This window comes from Coturnix japonica, chromosome 23 (genome assembly GCF_001577835.2).
Source record: "Coturnix japonica isolate 7356 chromosome 23, Coturnix japonica 2.1, whole genome shotgun sequence".
Classification (NCBI taxonomy): Eukaryota; Metazoa; Chordata; class Aves; order Galliformes; family Phasianidae; genus Coturnix; species Coturnix japonica.
The window spans coordinates 3,873,246-3,887,780 of NC_029538.1; the positions used below are offsets into that span (position 1 = coordinate 3,873,246).

Genomic DNA, 14,535 nt, shown 5'->3' on the forward strand with positions numbered 1-14,535 from the left:
TTTATTTTATTTACCCGAAACTATTATGGGAAGAGAAGGAAAAATGTTGGAAAGACGGGGCCAGAAATAAGATGAGGTATAGCAGAAGTACACAGAATGAGACTAGAGAAACTAATGAACTAGTGAACCTGAACTAGAACGGCAAAACTACTGCTGGTGCAAGTGAGATGAGTCGCCTTGGGAAGTTTTGAGCACCTTTAATGCATGTAAAGTTTGGTACACAACCCAAATATTAGCACTGAAGAGACAAAGCCACTTGACTTCACTGAGCTGTATGTACTCAAATGCTTTTTGTAAGGTAAGAGCTCTAAGGAGAAATGTTTATAAAAACAAAACAATGAAGCACTGTGCTCAAAACCTTAAAAGAGGGAAGTAGCAGGAACAGCACTGCTTAAAATACACAGCTCAAACTGTGACTATTCACAAAATACTCAGGGAGACATGGCTTATTTTCTAGTGAGATCTAGCAGAGGTGAAGTGCCTACATTGCCACAGGTTTAATAATGCAGGTTTTACAGCAGTTTGCTTTGTCTCAAGCTGAAAAGCATAAAAACTCAGCGACATGGAAACATCAAAAAGTCGGGGGTTTGGGTTTCATGGTAGAGCAAGAGGGAGAAATCCTTCTACTAAACTACGTTCTTCATGTTAGATTTCGGTCAACAAACCAAATAAAATGCTGAACTTATGTCCAGCTTATGCGGTCAGTTGTCAGACCAAAATGAGAAATTCAATGGGAAACTTACCTCAGAATTATCAGGTTCATCTTTAATTTTGTCTAATAGTCCCTGCTGTGGGGCCATAGCTTTATCATATTCGTCATCCAAAGGCTCCTCCTTAATTCTAATATTTGGTGCAAAGGAATTCCCCAGCTCTTGTCCAATAGATTCCTTACTAGAAAATAGGTAGCTAGACTCCTGAAACAATAATATGAAAAAGAATTCACCCTCCTGCATCTGCCAAGAGGAGCTGGGCTGATGCCAAGGGGAGTTTCTGTTGCAGAACAAGAGGAATGGGTCCTGCCACTGGAAGGTGGGAGAAACGAAGGGCAACGGCCGCTGCCTCTACCTCCCTGCAGCACCCTCTGTCATCCCACCCCCAATCCTTTACACTCCTCTGGGCAAAGCAGAAGCCACCCAGCTCTCTAAGATGGTTGTCAGTAAGGGCACTTGGTTGGTTAGGCAGTATCTCCTGTTGATACAGATGTTCCCTGTTTCATTTGGAAAAAAGGCAACAGGTCAGATGGATGCGTCCAGGTCTGGAATCAACTCACCCGTCAAAAGTCAGACCGTGCTGGACATGAAAGTGGCTATCAAAAAAATCCTCAATTCAAAGAGAGGGTCAGCAAAATTTTACAAAATTATACGCAGATTGTTTAAGTACCAAAGACGTCTGTGAGTCAGAAGATCACTTTTCTTGATACTCAAATTTACACTCAAATATAACATAAGTACTTGGAATTATTCCAGTATATTGCTGCACTTGCAAAAGTGTTTGAAAGATCTATAGCTTACCCTGAAGTTAGTTTCTGGAGTTTGTGGCGCTAACTGCGTCCGTAATGTTTCTTCTACTTGATTATGAACTGAGGAAAACATACACATTAAATAGAAATGAATACAAATTCCAATGCATTTCCTTAAAAACTACCTAGTCTCATAATGATCCCCAGTCCCACAGCCTGACAGCAGCTCAGAAGCACTGAAATACCCCCCGCTCTTCCCTGTAAATTAGATGGCAATCCTTAAAGGAAATTATATTTTCATTAGTCTTCTGAGCCACTGTTTTCTTATACCAGCAAAACATCTGTATAATTCTGAGGCAGAATTGTTCATTCTGAGCTTTCTACACTCTGTTGAATTCCAAATTCTGCCACGTTTCTACTTTTAATCCAGAAAATAATTTTCAGAGCAACAACGTTCATCTTTCTCATTGTTTGTCTTTTGCCTCTTCCCCTTTTCTCAGGAAACAGCAGGTTTTTAGCAATATGTGTATTTGAAAGTACTGGATTTGCCTGGTTATTTGATGCAAGAGTAAAAAGATATCTTTAACTTAGACATATATGTATAAGTAAATATATATATATATATATATATAAATGGTATTGTTTCTCTATCATTTGTGGAACCTGAAAGCACTGATTTTAAGATGCTGTTGCTATATATGCATATTTTAAACACCAGAAATGTAAGCTATGAGTCTCAACAAGCAGACAGAGGATCTCACTTGTTGGCCAGCCCTCATTCTGTACAATCTTCTGAATGAAATTAAATTGCATATTCCACCCTGGTTATTCTTAACACTCTCATTCACTGTTCTACTGTAATTTTCAGAGCGTGGGAAATGGAAACCAGGTGTGTGGGCAGCAAGACTACTGGTGGCTTTTAGGCTCCCTCACATGAGAAATGCATTACAGGCATCTTTGGTTCTCTCCATGTTGCTGGACAAAGTCCAAGATGCAAGTACCAGAAGCAAAAGGAGAGCAGTCTCTTAGGAAAAGCAGATCTCAAGTTACTCCCTGGCTGACTTCCTGCAGGCACTAATAATTCTAGCAAGCCTTCCTATGATGTTACTACGAAAAGCATGCTGTTTTAACCACAGGCAATAATGAAGAATTGGCACTTTGGACAAAAAAAGCCTTTCCTGGCCAAAACCTAAATGTCATCATCTATTCCTTAAAGGAGGTCCAGGGGCTAAATGACAGAAAACCAAAAGGAAGTTTCAGGTGTCACCCAGTTTGGTTTACACAACAACAAGGGATATGATGAGGTTTCAGAACAAACTGTGGTTGATGAGACACCCCCTAATGCTACCAGGCCCTTTTGCACATCCTACTCCTAACACAGTTTGTTGTATTTCAGGGTTCTGGATAAAATGTTTCCCTCCGTATAGCAATGCATATTATCTTCGGCGAGATGATGCTTTTAACTATTCCTATAGCTAATTTCCATCTAGCTCTTCCTTCCTCCTTGCTGGGTAGCCAGGTCTACGATGTCAACAGTTACCTGCTTTGTCAAGAAAACTGCTTTTCAACCTAGAATCCGTATCTTTAGGGATTTTTTCCAACCGTTTCTCATGTTCTTGAAGATTTCCTTCTCTATTCTTGTCCTTTGTTGAAAAAGTCTCTTTGCCATTATCTCTTGTTATGCTAAAATCTTTTCGAATTGATTTAAATACAGGACCCTGCTCAAAAGGTGAAGCGAGATCCTTCTGGATTGCATTTTCAATCTGAATATCTTTTTCACTGTCCAGCTCGTGTTCTGTAACCCTCTTGCCCTCTTCCAGATGGTCTTCAGAAGGGAGAGTTTCTTTAGGAGTGAAATTTGGATCATCTTCGTTGTCACTCCCAACGACAGGTATGCTTGCCAGATCCCCAGAGTTCAGAAAATAATCATCATCATCTTCATCATCCAGCAGTGAGTTTTCAGATCCTGCTTGATTCTGTATTTCATAAGTTACGCTGTCAAGGGCAGTTGGTAAGTTGTGGACAGTGTCCTCAGACATTTCTGCATCCAGGATTTCACTACCTAGGGAAAAGAATATTATAAACAGTCAGAACATCTCCCGGCTTTGCGTGTAACAAATGTGAGTAAAAGGGTCCTTTGCTAATCCATGTAATGTTGCAATTCCCCGAACCCTTTAAGCCTTCTTGGACCAACATTACTGATCAAACACTGCTGACAAAGAAACAGTTCTGTCCCACTCACCACACAGTGAAACAGAAGCTGATCTGAGAAAAACCAACTGAAGAAAGAAAAGACATTAATTCCTATCACTTGTACCATTTGTGCAGAAGGAAGTGTGGGGAGGGAACAAGCAGCAGGGGTTAGGAGAAGGGCAAGATAGCTTTTATTATCAGCAGTGGTACTTCTAAGAACTGGCTCGTTGAGCTATGGCTTATGTAAATAAATCAAAATACTTACATTTTTCTGTAATATCAAATACTGCATCAGATTTATCTTCAAACTGTAAAAAGGAAAGCACTACATCATTATCTTGGTCAACCTGGAAGTATTTTTCTAGAACGCATCCAATCAAAAGCCAAACCAACATGAAGAATCACAGATCGTCCTCCTTCCTTTCTTGCCCCAAGCAGAGCTCTATTTAAAGCTCTCACACTGCTGAGAAGTCACAATTACAACAAGTTCAGAAGCATATAGAAAAGAATTACACAACAAATTCAGAATCAGCGCTGCCAGCTTGAGAAGGTGGAGAAGGGAATGTCAACATTCCTAATAATGAGATAATGAGTCGGAAGGAGCACAGTGGACAAAGAACCAGAGGATGCTTCTGAGTGCTTCACAAAACCCCTGTTTTCATTGAGCCTTTTCTGACAGACCTTAAAGTTGACAGTATGCCTGAAGTGCAGCCTTTCTGGTAGGCCATACTCACACTTTGGTCCTTAAGGAAATAATGGGATTTGATAGCAATTGAATGAACCCAGCAGAGCCCTCAAAACTCACTTCCAGTTTCAAAGCAAAACTCAGGACAATCACACCTTGAAACACTTTCATTTAATCACTTTAGCAAGTATTCTGCCAGGGAGGAACTTAATGACACTTAGTGCTTTTAAGGTAGGGAGCATTCCCTAAGAGCTTACACAGGATTGTTAATGCATGATAGAAGTAAAATTAAATGTTTTAAAATATATCCTCCTTAGTGACTCTGCCTCATTAGCTAGCACTGTGCACAAAGCAATGCACTGCCTGGTGAGGTGGCAATAAATAATACAAGAAATAATGACAAAACAATTAGGTATTCCTGGAAGCAATGTGATTTAACTATTCCTCACAGCTAGATAAAGCGCTGCTTTTATAAATATATTTAAAAATAAATAAAAAAAACCACCAAACAACCCACATTATGTCACTGCATCTTTTTAATAGCATGCCCCTCCATTGCTTCAAGTGGGTGGCAGGACACTGCTTACCATTCCATATATGATCATTTGCAATGACTAAGAACCTATGCCATACTTTAACAGCAATCCAGGTTGGCAGAGTATCCATAGATATAAGAATCAGTGGATTTTTGGTGTGTGATAAGAAAAGAGAAGCAGCCTATGGCTACACCCTTGCTTTGTATGCAAAATCATGTCTTTAACCCCAAAACCCAGAGCAACTCAACACACACAGGCTCGCATCCTTCTGAAGTGTGATCCTAGGTTGTACTGCATCGCCAAGCAGCCAACTGTGGGTAGGAAGCAGATGTTAAGAAAACTCCAACTAAAAATAGGCAGAGATCCCTCAATTTGTCTGCACAGCTTCCCTGCACCTACACACCACAGCACACCCCCTCGCTTCAGCATTCTGCTAAGGAAGATGGAGTTTTTTTGTCCCAAGTGACTCTAATCCTTGCTGCCATTCAGGAACCAGGTGCCTAGGAAGCATCCCCTGACCTTTCCCATGTAACAGCAGCAGGGATGCTGAGCTGACAGTCGTGCTATGCTCCGAGTGTGCCTTGGGGAAGGGAGAACTGGAGGTGGAGCTGAGCAAAGAGGGTTTCTCAGCACGGTGAAAGGTTGTTTTTAATAACTTCTATGGTTTTAGTCTGAAAGTAATGAGATGGATGCCACGATGCATTAAAAAAACCCGAACACCTATATAGGGAAAGGACAAAGGCAGGCATTGCTGGTATCTCATGGACCCACCTTCCTGTTCAAGTTCAGTTTTACTTTGTATCCTTCTTAAGTGGAAGTTTCCTACAATCTGAGCTGGGCACGTGCTGCTGGCATTTCATTTTAGAACTGAACAATCCACCGGGACACACAGCCTCGGATCGTTCCCTTCTGCCCCCAGATTTGTCCGAGATTCCTGAGATTTCTGAATATTCATGTTCCGGCTCCAAACAAAGCCTGTGCTGACCGACTGCTCCCATATCCCCGAGCACCAACCTGCTGCGAGCTGCTAGGACCTTATGGTGCATTGGGAGATGCCCAGATTACAAGCATATACTTCACCATTCTGGCCACATCTTCCAACAACACAGCTCATTTGGATGATGATATCCTGCAAAGCATGTAATTCCTGCAACTATGTTTAACCTAGGAGGTATCTCATTAACTGAATGCAATCACCACATCTTTAAGGGAAGGTAGAACTTATGGTACCACTGAGAAACAACAGCCGAGGGTGGGAGGACCCATACAACAACCCTTCTGCTCAGCATCTCCCTCAATGGATAACTAACCATGTTAGGTGTCTGTAAAGAAAGTGACACGTGTTGAAAACCAAAGTCATCTGCTTTTCATGATGATCTATGCTCAAATCAGAAGCCAACAAGATGGCACTGCATGCAAACAAGGAGAACGTTCGCATGTAGCACCTTCTGCTTGTTGATAAACACAGCAGGGACTATCAGCCCTCCTTCACACAATGGTTTATATGTTAATAGGCCCACACTGGTGAATCATTTCAACTACCATTAGGTACCTCCAAGTCTTTCCCTTCTCCTAATCATTCAGTGCCAACAACAACTGGGGATGGAAGCTGGAGAGCTGCTTCTTTTTCCCCCCTATCACATTTGCCACTGTTGCCCTGGTTGACTTCTACTGTTCTCTTATCTTCAACTAAGTTTTAATTCATAAAAGCCCTCTTGAGCACATAACACCATTCAGAATAAAGCTGAAATAATTCCACTGATGGAATTAATTCCATTTTCAGATGGATTGAATACATATCAAGACCAAAATACAAGGAACAGCAGGAAGAAGTTAGTAAAGAAATAGTAATAAGGAATTATTACTATTATTATTACTATTTTATTACTATTATTATTACTAAAAATGACTCCTATAGGAACAACACTGTCCAGGTGCACTAATTCAGCATCAGGTTCTTCTCACCTAAATGCAATCAATTAAATATTAGTTTATTAGGCAAGTGATTTGGCTTTTCTCTCTTTACAATGGAAATGAAGACGTTCCTCCAGAACCCCATCACATCCACCTGTCCTTATTTATCACGTACACTACAATACAGCCCATAAAGGCACAGGCTGCACAGTAGACTGCTATACCTTAGCGTTATTTGTTAGTCCAGAGCATCCAGAATGCTTTCATCTTGCTCCTGCTCTCTGGTACAACCTTCTGGGCCACACTGGAGCTTTCTGACCACAGGCAGTAGAAGCCCAAGAACCAAGAACCAGGCTGTAAGCAACTGCATTAATTGAGATTCTAAACACGTCTTTCAATGGAAGCATGATTAAATCAACAATAATCTACATGGAAACTCTTCTAGAACTTCAAACAACTCTCAAAATTCAATGCATATCTATTTAAGCAGATGTACACAGTTATAAAACAGATGGCGGAAACCATCCGAACAGAGGCACTCACTGATGGAAAACCTAGAAATTAAACTTTCCAAAGGAGATGATCTTCAATTTTTAAATAAACTCATGAAAAATTTAAACGTGTGCAAACAGCTGTTTGTCTGATGTAGACACCCAGGTGTCCACCTATTCACACCAAACTAATTCCCAAGAGAACAAGCATCCAATTTCAGCACTGGTATTGCACACCTCAAACCCTTCTGTCCAGCTCAATGGGTTGATTGAGTATTGTAAATAAATGATCCCTCTATTCATAATGTGAACTGCTCAACGCAGCGTTACCTACAAATTCAAGCTGAAGTGACGGAAATATTTTAACTAACTAAATAAAGAAAATACAAGTGTCTGTTATGCTAATCCCGATATTAGTAAGCATGAAAAGTTGGATACGTTGATATATTTTCATTAGAAAATACATCAGTTCTAATTCTGGATAGATTTAGCCATAAGAACTTCCACAATTCTGCCAAAAAACGCCACATAGAAGTTTTCCATAATGTGGAGATACATATGGAGCAATAATTGATGGAAACTTCCAGACTTACTACCAATAGGTGATTACTCAACCAACACAAAAACAGTTTTTCTTGAGACCAATGAAAATAATACTAAATTTATGATAATTTTTGGCTTTATCTTAGCTGACAGATGACACTCCTATGAAGAAGGAGGAACTAAGCTTCTTTTTTCCACTGGGCAATACTGGGTAACTTGTCAGATAAATTGAGCATACCAAAGTAATGGCAATGGCAATCCCAGGACAGACACCACATAACCTCTGTGAGCAACCAGTTCCAACTCTTGACTGTCATCGTGGTCTGAAAGTTCTTCTTTACGTCTGTTAACTTGAAATGAAGTTTTATTTAATGCTTCTTAAGTTACCGTCCTCCATCCAGCAACTTCTCTTTGAACATCTTGCAGACAGACAATATCTTGATCCTCCAGAGATGTGTGAGACCCGTGAGCAACCCCGCAAGATTCTTTGACTCTGCTTGTAAGCAAGAACATGGTGAAAGCCATGTCTTTAAGACAAAACAGTGCTAAAGTTCATTCTCATAGCTGCAGAGTAGCCAAACATCTGTGCAACTGCTCTAGTTACACCCTGGAAGGTCAACTGCTTGGTTTGGCAACAATGAGTTTCAATGCAAATTTTGTGTTCTCAGCAATAAATTCAGAAAACAAAACTCTTGTTGCATACAGGGATGGAAAACTAGTTGATGTTCTTCCCTTTTCCTAGGCTAGAGAATGGGAAAAGTTCTTCATCGTTGGAAATAAGGAACGCGACAGCTCAGAGACATTTAGCGGCCTATGGACTGCTCCGTATAGATTCAAATTAGCAGCAACAACCTTATTTCTATCTCAAAGCTTTCAATGAGAAATGACAAAGAGGACTTCACTTGTTGCAAGACTACGCTGAGCACCGCTCAAAAGTTATCCATCCTCAGTTCCTTCACAGGCTGCAAGACACGGGCAAGAACATTTAGCTGTTCTTCAATCAGATCCATGTGTACTTACAGACTGTGAGAACAGAGGACCAAGCCTTTGGACTGGCAGCGCTGATGGCTTTGGGAACCACCTGCAATGGAGCTGCCATCTTGATGCCTCCCTACACTTCCACACAGCCAACTGAAATCAACTGAAGAAGAGCAACAAGAACATTGCGTTTGGAACAAGAAGAGGTCAGACAGCTGGATGGCACCAACAGCACCCCCCCATTAGCTCGAAGTTAATCATCCCAGCCATGCTACGCTACCCAAACGATGCTGAGATGCTCTCAACAAGGACAAAACAGGAGCAAAGCACGGGGTGAGCAGCACCCACAGAATCACAGTATGACCCAGGTTGGAAGGGACCTCAAGGATCATGTAGTTCCAACCCCCTGCCTAGCAGGGCCACCAAACATACACATTTACTACATCAGGTTGCCCAGGGCCCTGTCCAACCTGGCCTTGAACACATCCAAGGACGGGGCATCCACAACCTCCCTGTGCAGCCTGTTCCAGGGCCTAACCACTCTCCTAGTGAAGAACTTCCCCCTAACATCCAACCTAAATCTTCCCTCTTTTAGCTTAAAACCATTTCCCCATGTCCTGCTATTGTCAGCCCTTTCCAAGAGTTTACTCCCCTCCTGGGAGTAAGTTCCCTTCAGGTATTGAAAGGCTGCAATGAGGTCACCCCACAACCTTCTCTTCTCCAGGCTGAACAAACCCAACTCCCTCAGCCTGTCCTCACAGTGGAGGTGCTCCAGCCCCCTCATCATCTTCGTGGCCCTCCCAAGGTCCTGAGGGCAGCCCCCAGCCCCATGTCCCACCCTCGATCCATCCATCCCACCCCATAGCGCTGGACAGCGGCGGTTCCCGGTGTTCTCATCCCTCCGCCCCGCCCCCCTGACCCCTCCCCTCTGACCTCCCCTGTCGCCCCCCACTCACCCTATTGCAGGGGCCGGGCCCCTCCTCCTTGGCCTCCGCCATGTTGCGCCCCCCCCCCCCACACCTCAGCTGTCCCAGCCCGGGGCGCGGGGCCGGGGGTCACTCCTTTTCAACCTCCTTTTCTCTTCTCGAGGGGAGATCGGGGAAGGATCGGGGGGTTCCGGGGCCGGCCCCGAGCTGTCCCGTTGCAGGAGGGGTATCGGGGGGCCCGGCAGCTCCTCAGGGCGGTGGGGGGGGGTCGTACCCTCCAGGCCGCGATCCCTCTTAAAGCTGCAACGACAAGCCCAGCGCGGGGTCGTAGCGCGCATGCGCCGAGCGCCTGCGCATCACTTCCCGGCTCCGCCTCCCAGCTCCCCCTTGCGCATGCGCGGTGAGGTCTCCTCAAGGCCTGGCTCTATGGCTCCCTCAGGGGGGCAGGGGATAGGGGTCCTCTATGGGTCCTCTATGGGTTCTATATGGGCACCTCCAGGGAGGTGTAGGGATGGAGATGGAAAGCTTGTATTGGGTTATGTCAATTTAAGGTTGACTTTGACCTGCCTCATGGCGGTCACGCGGCCCGTGATGGCGTAGCGTAGCTGCTAGGCCATCTGCATCATGGCGGTGGATGCTGAAGGCCTCACCTCACACCTCACACCTCATATCACCTCATATCACCTCATATCACCTCATGTCACCTCATGTCACCTCAAGCTTTGCCTTGTTCTTTGTCTCACACCATGTCAGACTTTGCCTGGTGCTGTGTCTAGACTGATCCACGGCGATGGATCCAGGGCTGTACAAGAGGTGAGTGTTATCACCACTCCATTACAGAATCACAGAATGACCCGGGTTGGAAGGGACCTCAAGGATCGTGTAGTTCCAACCCCCCTGCCTAGCAGGGCCACCAAACATACGCCTTTACTAGATCAGGTTGCCCAGGAGACCCCATAGATCCCCATAGAGACCCCATAGACCCCATAGAGACCCCATAGATCATGTTACCCATGGCCCCGTCCAACCTGGCCTTGAACACCTCCAAGGACGGGGCATCCACAACCTCCCTGTGCAGCCTGTTCCAGGGCCTGACCACTCTCCTAGTGAAGAACTTCCCCCTAACATCCAACCTAAATCTTCCCTCTTTAAACTTAAAACCATTTCCCTGTGTCCTGCTATTGTCAGCCCTTTCGAAGAGTTTAATCCCCTCCTAGGAGTAAGTTCCCTTCAGGTATTGAAAGGCTGCAGTGAAGTCCTACAAGTGACTGGTAAGAACAGTGTGTTCCTATCTCCTAACAATTTAAATAATCTAAAAGCTTGTTAAAACTTGGTCTGATAGAGAAATCTCCACTGCCTGGGTTCATCAGATTTGCACAATGAAGGGGTGGTATTGAGCAGCAGCTGCATTTCAGCAGTCATTGAAATGAATCTTTAGCAAATGCTGGTCGTCATCTGGCCTGAAATGCTGGATCATATTGGGATTCATCTCAGAAGCAGATGCCTTCCAATGACAGCAACATAGTTAATGAATGTAATATTTTAATGTTTAACCATAATAATTAGTAATACAATAATAATGTGTTTCTCATCCTGAAATATGAAGTATCTCTAATTGATATGTATTTCTTTTGTTAAAGTTCTTAAAGAATTTAGGATTCTTTATGACAAAGGATATTATAGGTAGGGCATGTGAAGTAGTCAGGCATGTTTTCCATCTTGTTCAGACCTGACATTATTTTGACTCTAAACGAACTGTGTATGTATTAACATGGCTAGAAAAGACTCTGTAAAATATGTAGATGATGTGGTGATGGTTGGTATAGAACAGACCTAGATAAATGCCTTGATAAAGCAGGGAAAAGATAAGATTTTTCCATGGAGTATTATGTTTGAATTGCTCTTTAATTTACCCCTGCAGTGCCCATATTATAATCTGCTGTATGATTCTGCATGAGACTATTTGTCTTTAAAACAGTGACATTTAAAAAAGAAACCACGGAACGCCTTTCACATGCAGGCTGCAGTTCAATGAACTGGATGGATGATCTTTGCACGTACCCACGGGCATGTAGAGCTGAATAGAGATCTCTCAGAAAACCAGCCAGCTCTACATATTGAGATCCAGACACTCCTGCCTCCATTTGAGCACAGGTTCTATTAGGTGAGTTGTAGGTGCTGGGATTACTGCTGTGTGGTTTTGGCTGTGCACAAATGAACTGAATAATCTGTATTCCTTTTCAGTGAGCTCAGTGAGCATCCTAATAGGACAGGCTTTGTAAAGGGCTGTTACATCTATCGTACCCACATTTGGGCCAATGGATAGACTCAAAAGACCAATGTAGAACGTGCAATAAGAGTATGGGAGTCTGAGGTTGGCAAAGTTGTATCATCCTGACTTCCAATGTAGCAGCTGTTTGTTTGAGCACAGCACTGAGACTGTGAGACAGGAAGATATGAGAGCAGGGACTGCAGTGACTAGAAGACTGAGGAAGAAGAGCTTGGAGAGCTGAGGGAACGTGAGACTTGAAGGGAAGGAGGCCTTGGAGTTGCACCATGGTACGTTGGGCCCACTGCAGACACTGCAGAGTGGGGGGACAGGGTTCTAGGTTTGTCCTGCAGCACATGGTGATGTCAAGAACCCCAAGGCATGAGGACAAAGGCCACCAGGAGGTTTGGAATCAACAAGATCGAGGTAAGAGAGAAGCCAAGTTTGAAAAAGCAACACATTCAGCTTGCTTAGTCACAGATACACAAACGCAGGAGGGGTGACAAAGGCCTATTTTCATCCTGAAACTCCTCCTCACATCCCAGACTTGCTTTGCTTGGCTGTGTTTACTGTGGAGATAACATCCCCTTCCCCCACCACCCACAGATTACTGGAGGAACAGCCGTTGCAAAAGGGAGAAAAAAACAAGCAGTTGCCTTACTCTGCCTGCAGGAGAAATGTCGGGAAGTGTCTGATGGTGGGTGGGATGAAAGGAGGAAGCTGAACTCTAAAGAGAATATTCTAGCTCTGCTTGTGCAAACAAATGCCCCTCTGTATTTTGATTGATAAGAACATGCAGTGGCAGAGTCTTCCTGCGTGCAGGAGGAGAATGGAGTATTCTCTTACACATCTCTGAGGGATTTGATTTGTCCATGCTGCACTCAGTGAACTGGAGGGTGAAAAAGTGTAAGCAGCTCTGCGGAAATACAAGCACCATCAATAATTAATAGTGACTTCTATTTGGTAACGGGAATGATGCAGTATTAATTATGAAGTTGCCTTCTATTTGAATGGATATGTGGGTGTGTATGAATGAAACTTGGACCAGTTCAGTGCAATCATGCTCTTATTCCAATTACAGTAATTATCAATCCGTTCTGCATCTTCTTTTTAAGTCTATATAATACAGATCTTTGCTTTTGCAGACCAAATATTTCAGTTCTCAAGCCTGCTAAGTGAATCTGGTTGTAAATAGAAAGGGAATGGTTTTCAGTCATCGTCACAGTGCAGCTCTGTAGTGTATGCTATCCAAAAGTCAGATCCAAAAAGAGATGCTCCTATGACCTCCCACACCAGCTGTGTTGTCCATGGTGGGAGGAAAGATGGAGAGAACAGTGAAAGGTAAAAGATGAGAAGAAAGGGAAAGGAAGGGAAGTTTCCTATTCCATTTTCTCATGGTCTCTCTGACTGTTTCACAGAGGGCCAAATGTATGTGTCTGATTCTAGTTCAGATTTTGATAGAGGTCTCAGAACTTCTGTTACTTAAGATATTTCAGGAATTTAAATTAATTCAAAAAATTAAGGAGGGGAAATCCTGATCTTTTCAGGTGGAGAGAACAGTCTCCATCAGAACTGTGAACTTTAGGTGTTTATTTGGATCAGGCAGAAGATTTCCCAGCAGATACTATATTGCCTTTTCTGTAGACTCTTGAACCTGATTCAGCTTTCATTTATTTGACAATAAATCATGATTATATCCAAAGAAATCACAGTGTTACTGTGCAAAGACAATCAACTCCTCCTTCCCTGCAGTCATTCTCTGCATTTGCTTTCCTATCACCATATCTCTTATCTGGCCCTGCGTTACTTACAGTCATCTGGCTTTAAAAATGGCCTCCAGGCATATTTGTCATAGCGTACAGGAAAAAACCTTTCGGAAAGGAGATATAATCAGTGCTCAAGCAGGGAGAGAAAACAGTAGAAGTGGGAGGGAGAGGAGAACTCCCATCAAGCACCACAGGAAAGCTGCTGGGAGTTCTGTGCAGCTCAGGAGCCGCTGCAGCTATTTGCCACTGCTTTCATCGTTTCTCAGCTTTATGTACCAGATGTTGCTGTAGGCATTTTACTTCCTCTTTTATTCTTTAAAGGTGACGCTGCTATTCATGAAACTGTTGAGTGCTGGAATAAATGAAGCCGTTCTACAGAAATCCCTGCTGTTCCAGACAGGTTGATCACAAAGCACTACAGGCTTGACTAGCAGAGCCTGCAGCAGGGTAAGGCCACCAGCCTGCATTTCAGAGTGCCTGGCTGCTATAAGCACTCTATCTGCTCCTGCCTTTTGCTTCCTGGTTATTTAATAGCTGAGTATCTTTAGTTCTGTGACACTAGAGTTTGTGCAGACAGCTTTTCTTATCTGAAGATTCCCCTTAGCTTGTTGGCTACTGAGGCATTAATAACTTCAGACCTCGATGTTCGCCTGCTTTCTGCAGGTGTTTGTCTGTCTTTAGCTATGGATGACTTTGGTTGTTCTGGGTTTCCAGTCTCAGACACAATGTGGGGGAGGTATGAAGGTTTCCTCCTCAGCGTTTGTTTTTGTATTAG

The 14,535-nt window shown here is 43.4% G+C and overlaps 1 protein-coding gene across 7 annotated transcripts in view; it reads right to left on the minus strand.

Annotated features, from left to right (window-relative positions):
- The window catches only part of LOC107323816 (zinc finger MYM-type protein 4-like), a 32,189-nt gene extending 22,120 nt beyond the window's left edge, over positions 1-10,069 (minus strand). For 2 of the 7 annotated variants that reach the window (XM_015883220.2, XM_015883218.2), the window contains exons 1-5: positions 9,756-10,065; positions 3,918-3,960; positions 3,000-3,521; positions 1,512-1,579; positions 744-914 (exon numbers count right to left, since the gene is read on the minus strand). In XM_015883220.2, the coding sequence (XP_015738706.1) occupies positions 744-914; positions 1,512-1,579; positions 3,000-3,521; positions 3,918-3,960; positions 9,756-9,797 (846 nt within the window). In that variant the 5' untranslated portion in view covers positions 9,798-10,065. Of the gene's footprint in view, positions 1-743; positions 915-1,511; positions 1,580-2,999; positions 3,522-3,917; positions 3,961-7,011; positions 9,171-9,755 lie in introns of those variants that run through there. The other 5 variants (XR_001559349.2, XM_015883219.2, XM_015883221.2 and 2 more) reach the window with 5 other exon arrangements.
- Between the last annotated feature and the right edge of the window lie 4,466 nt (positions 10,070-14,535).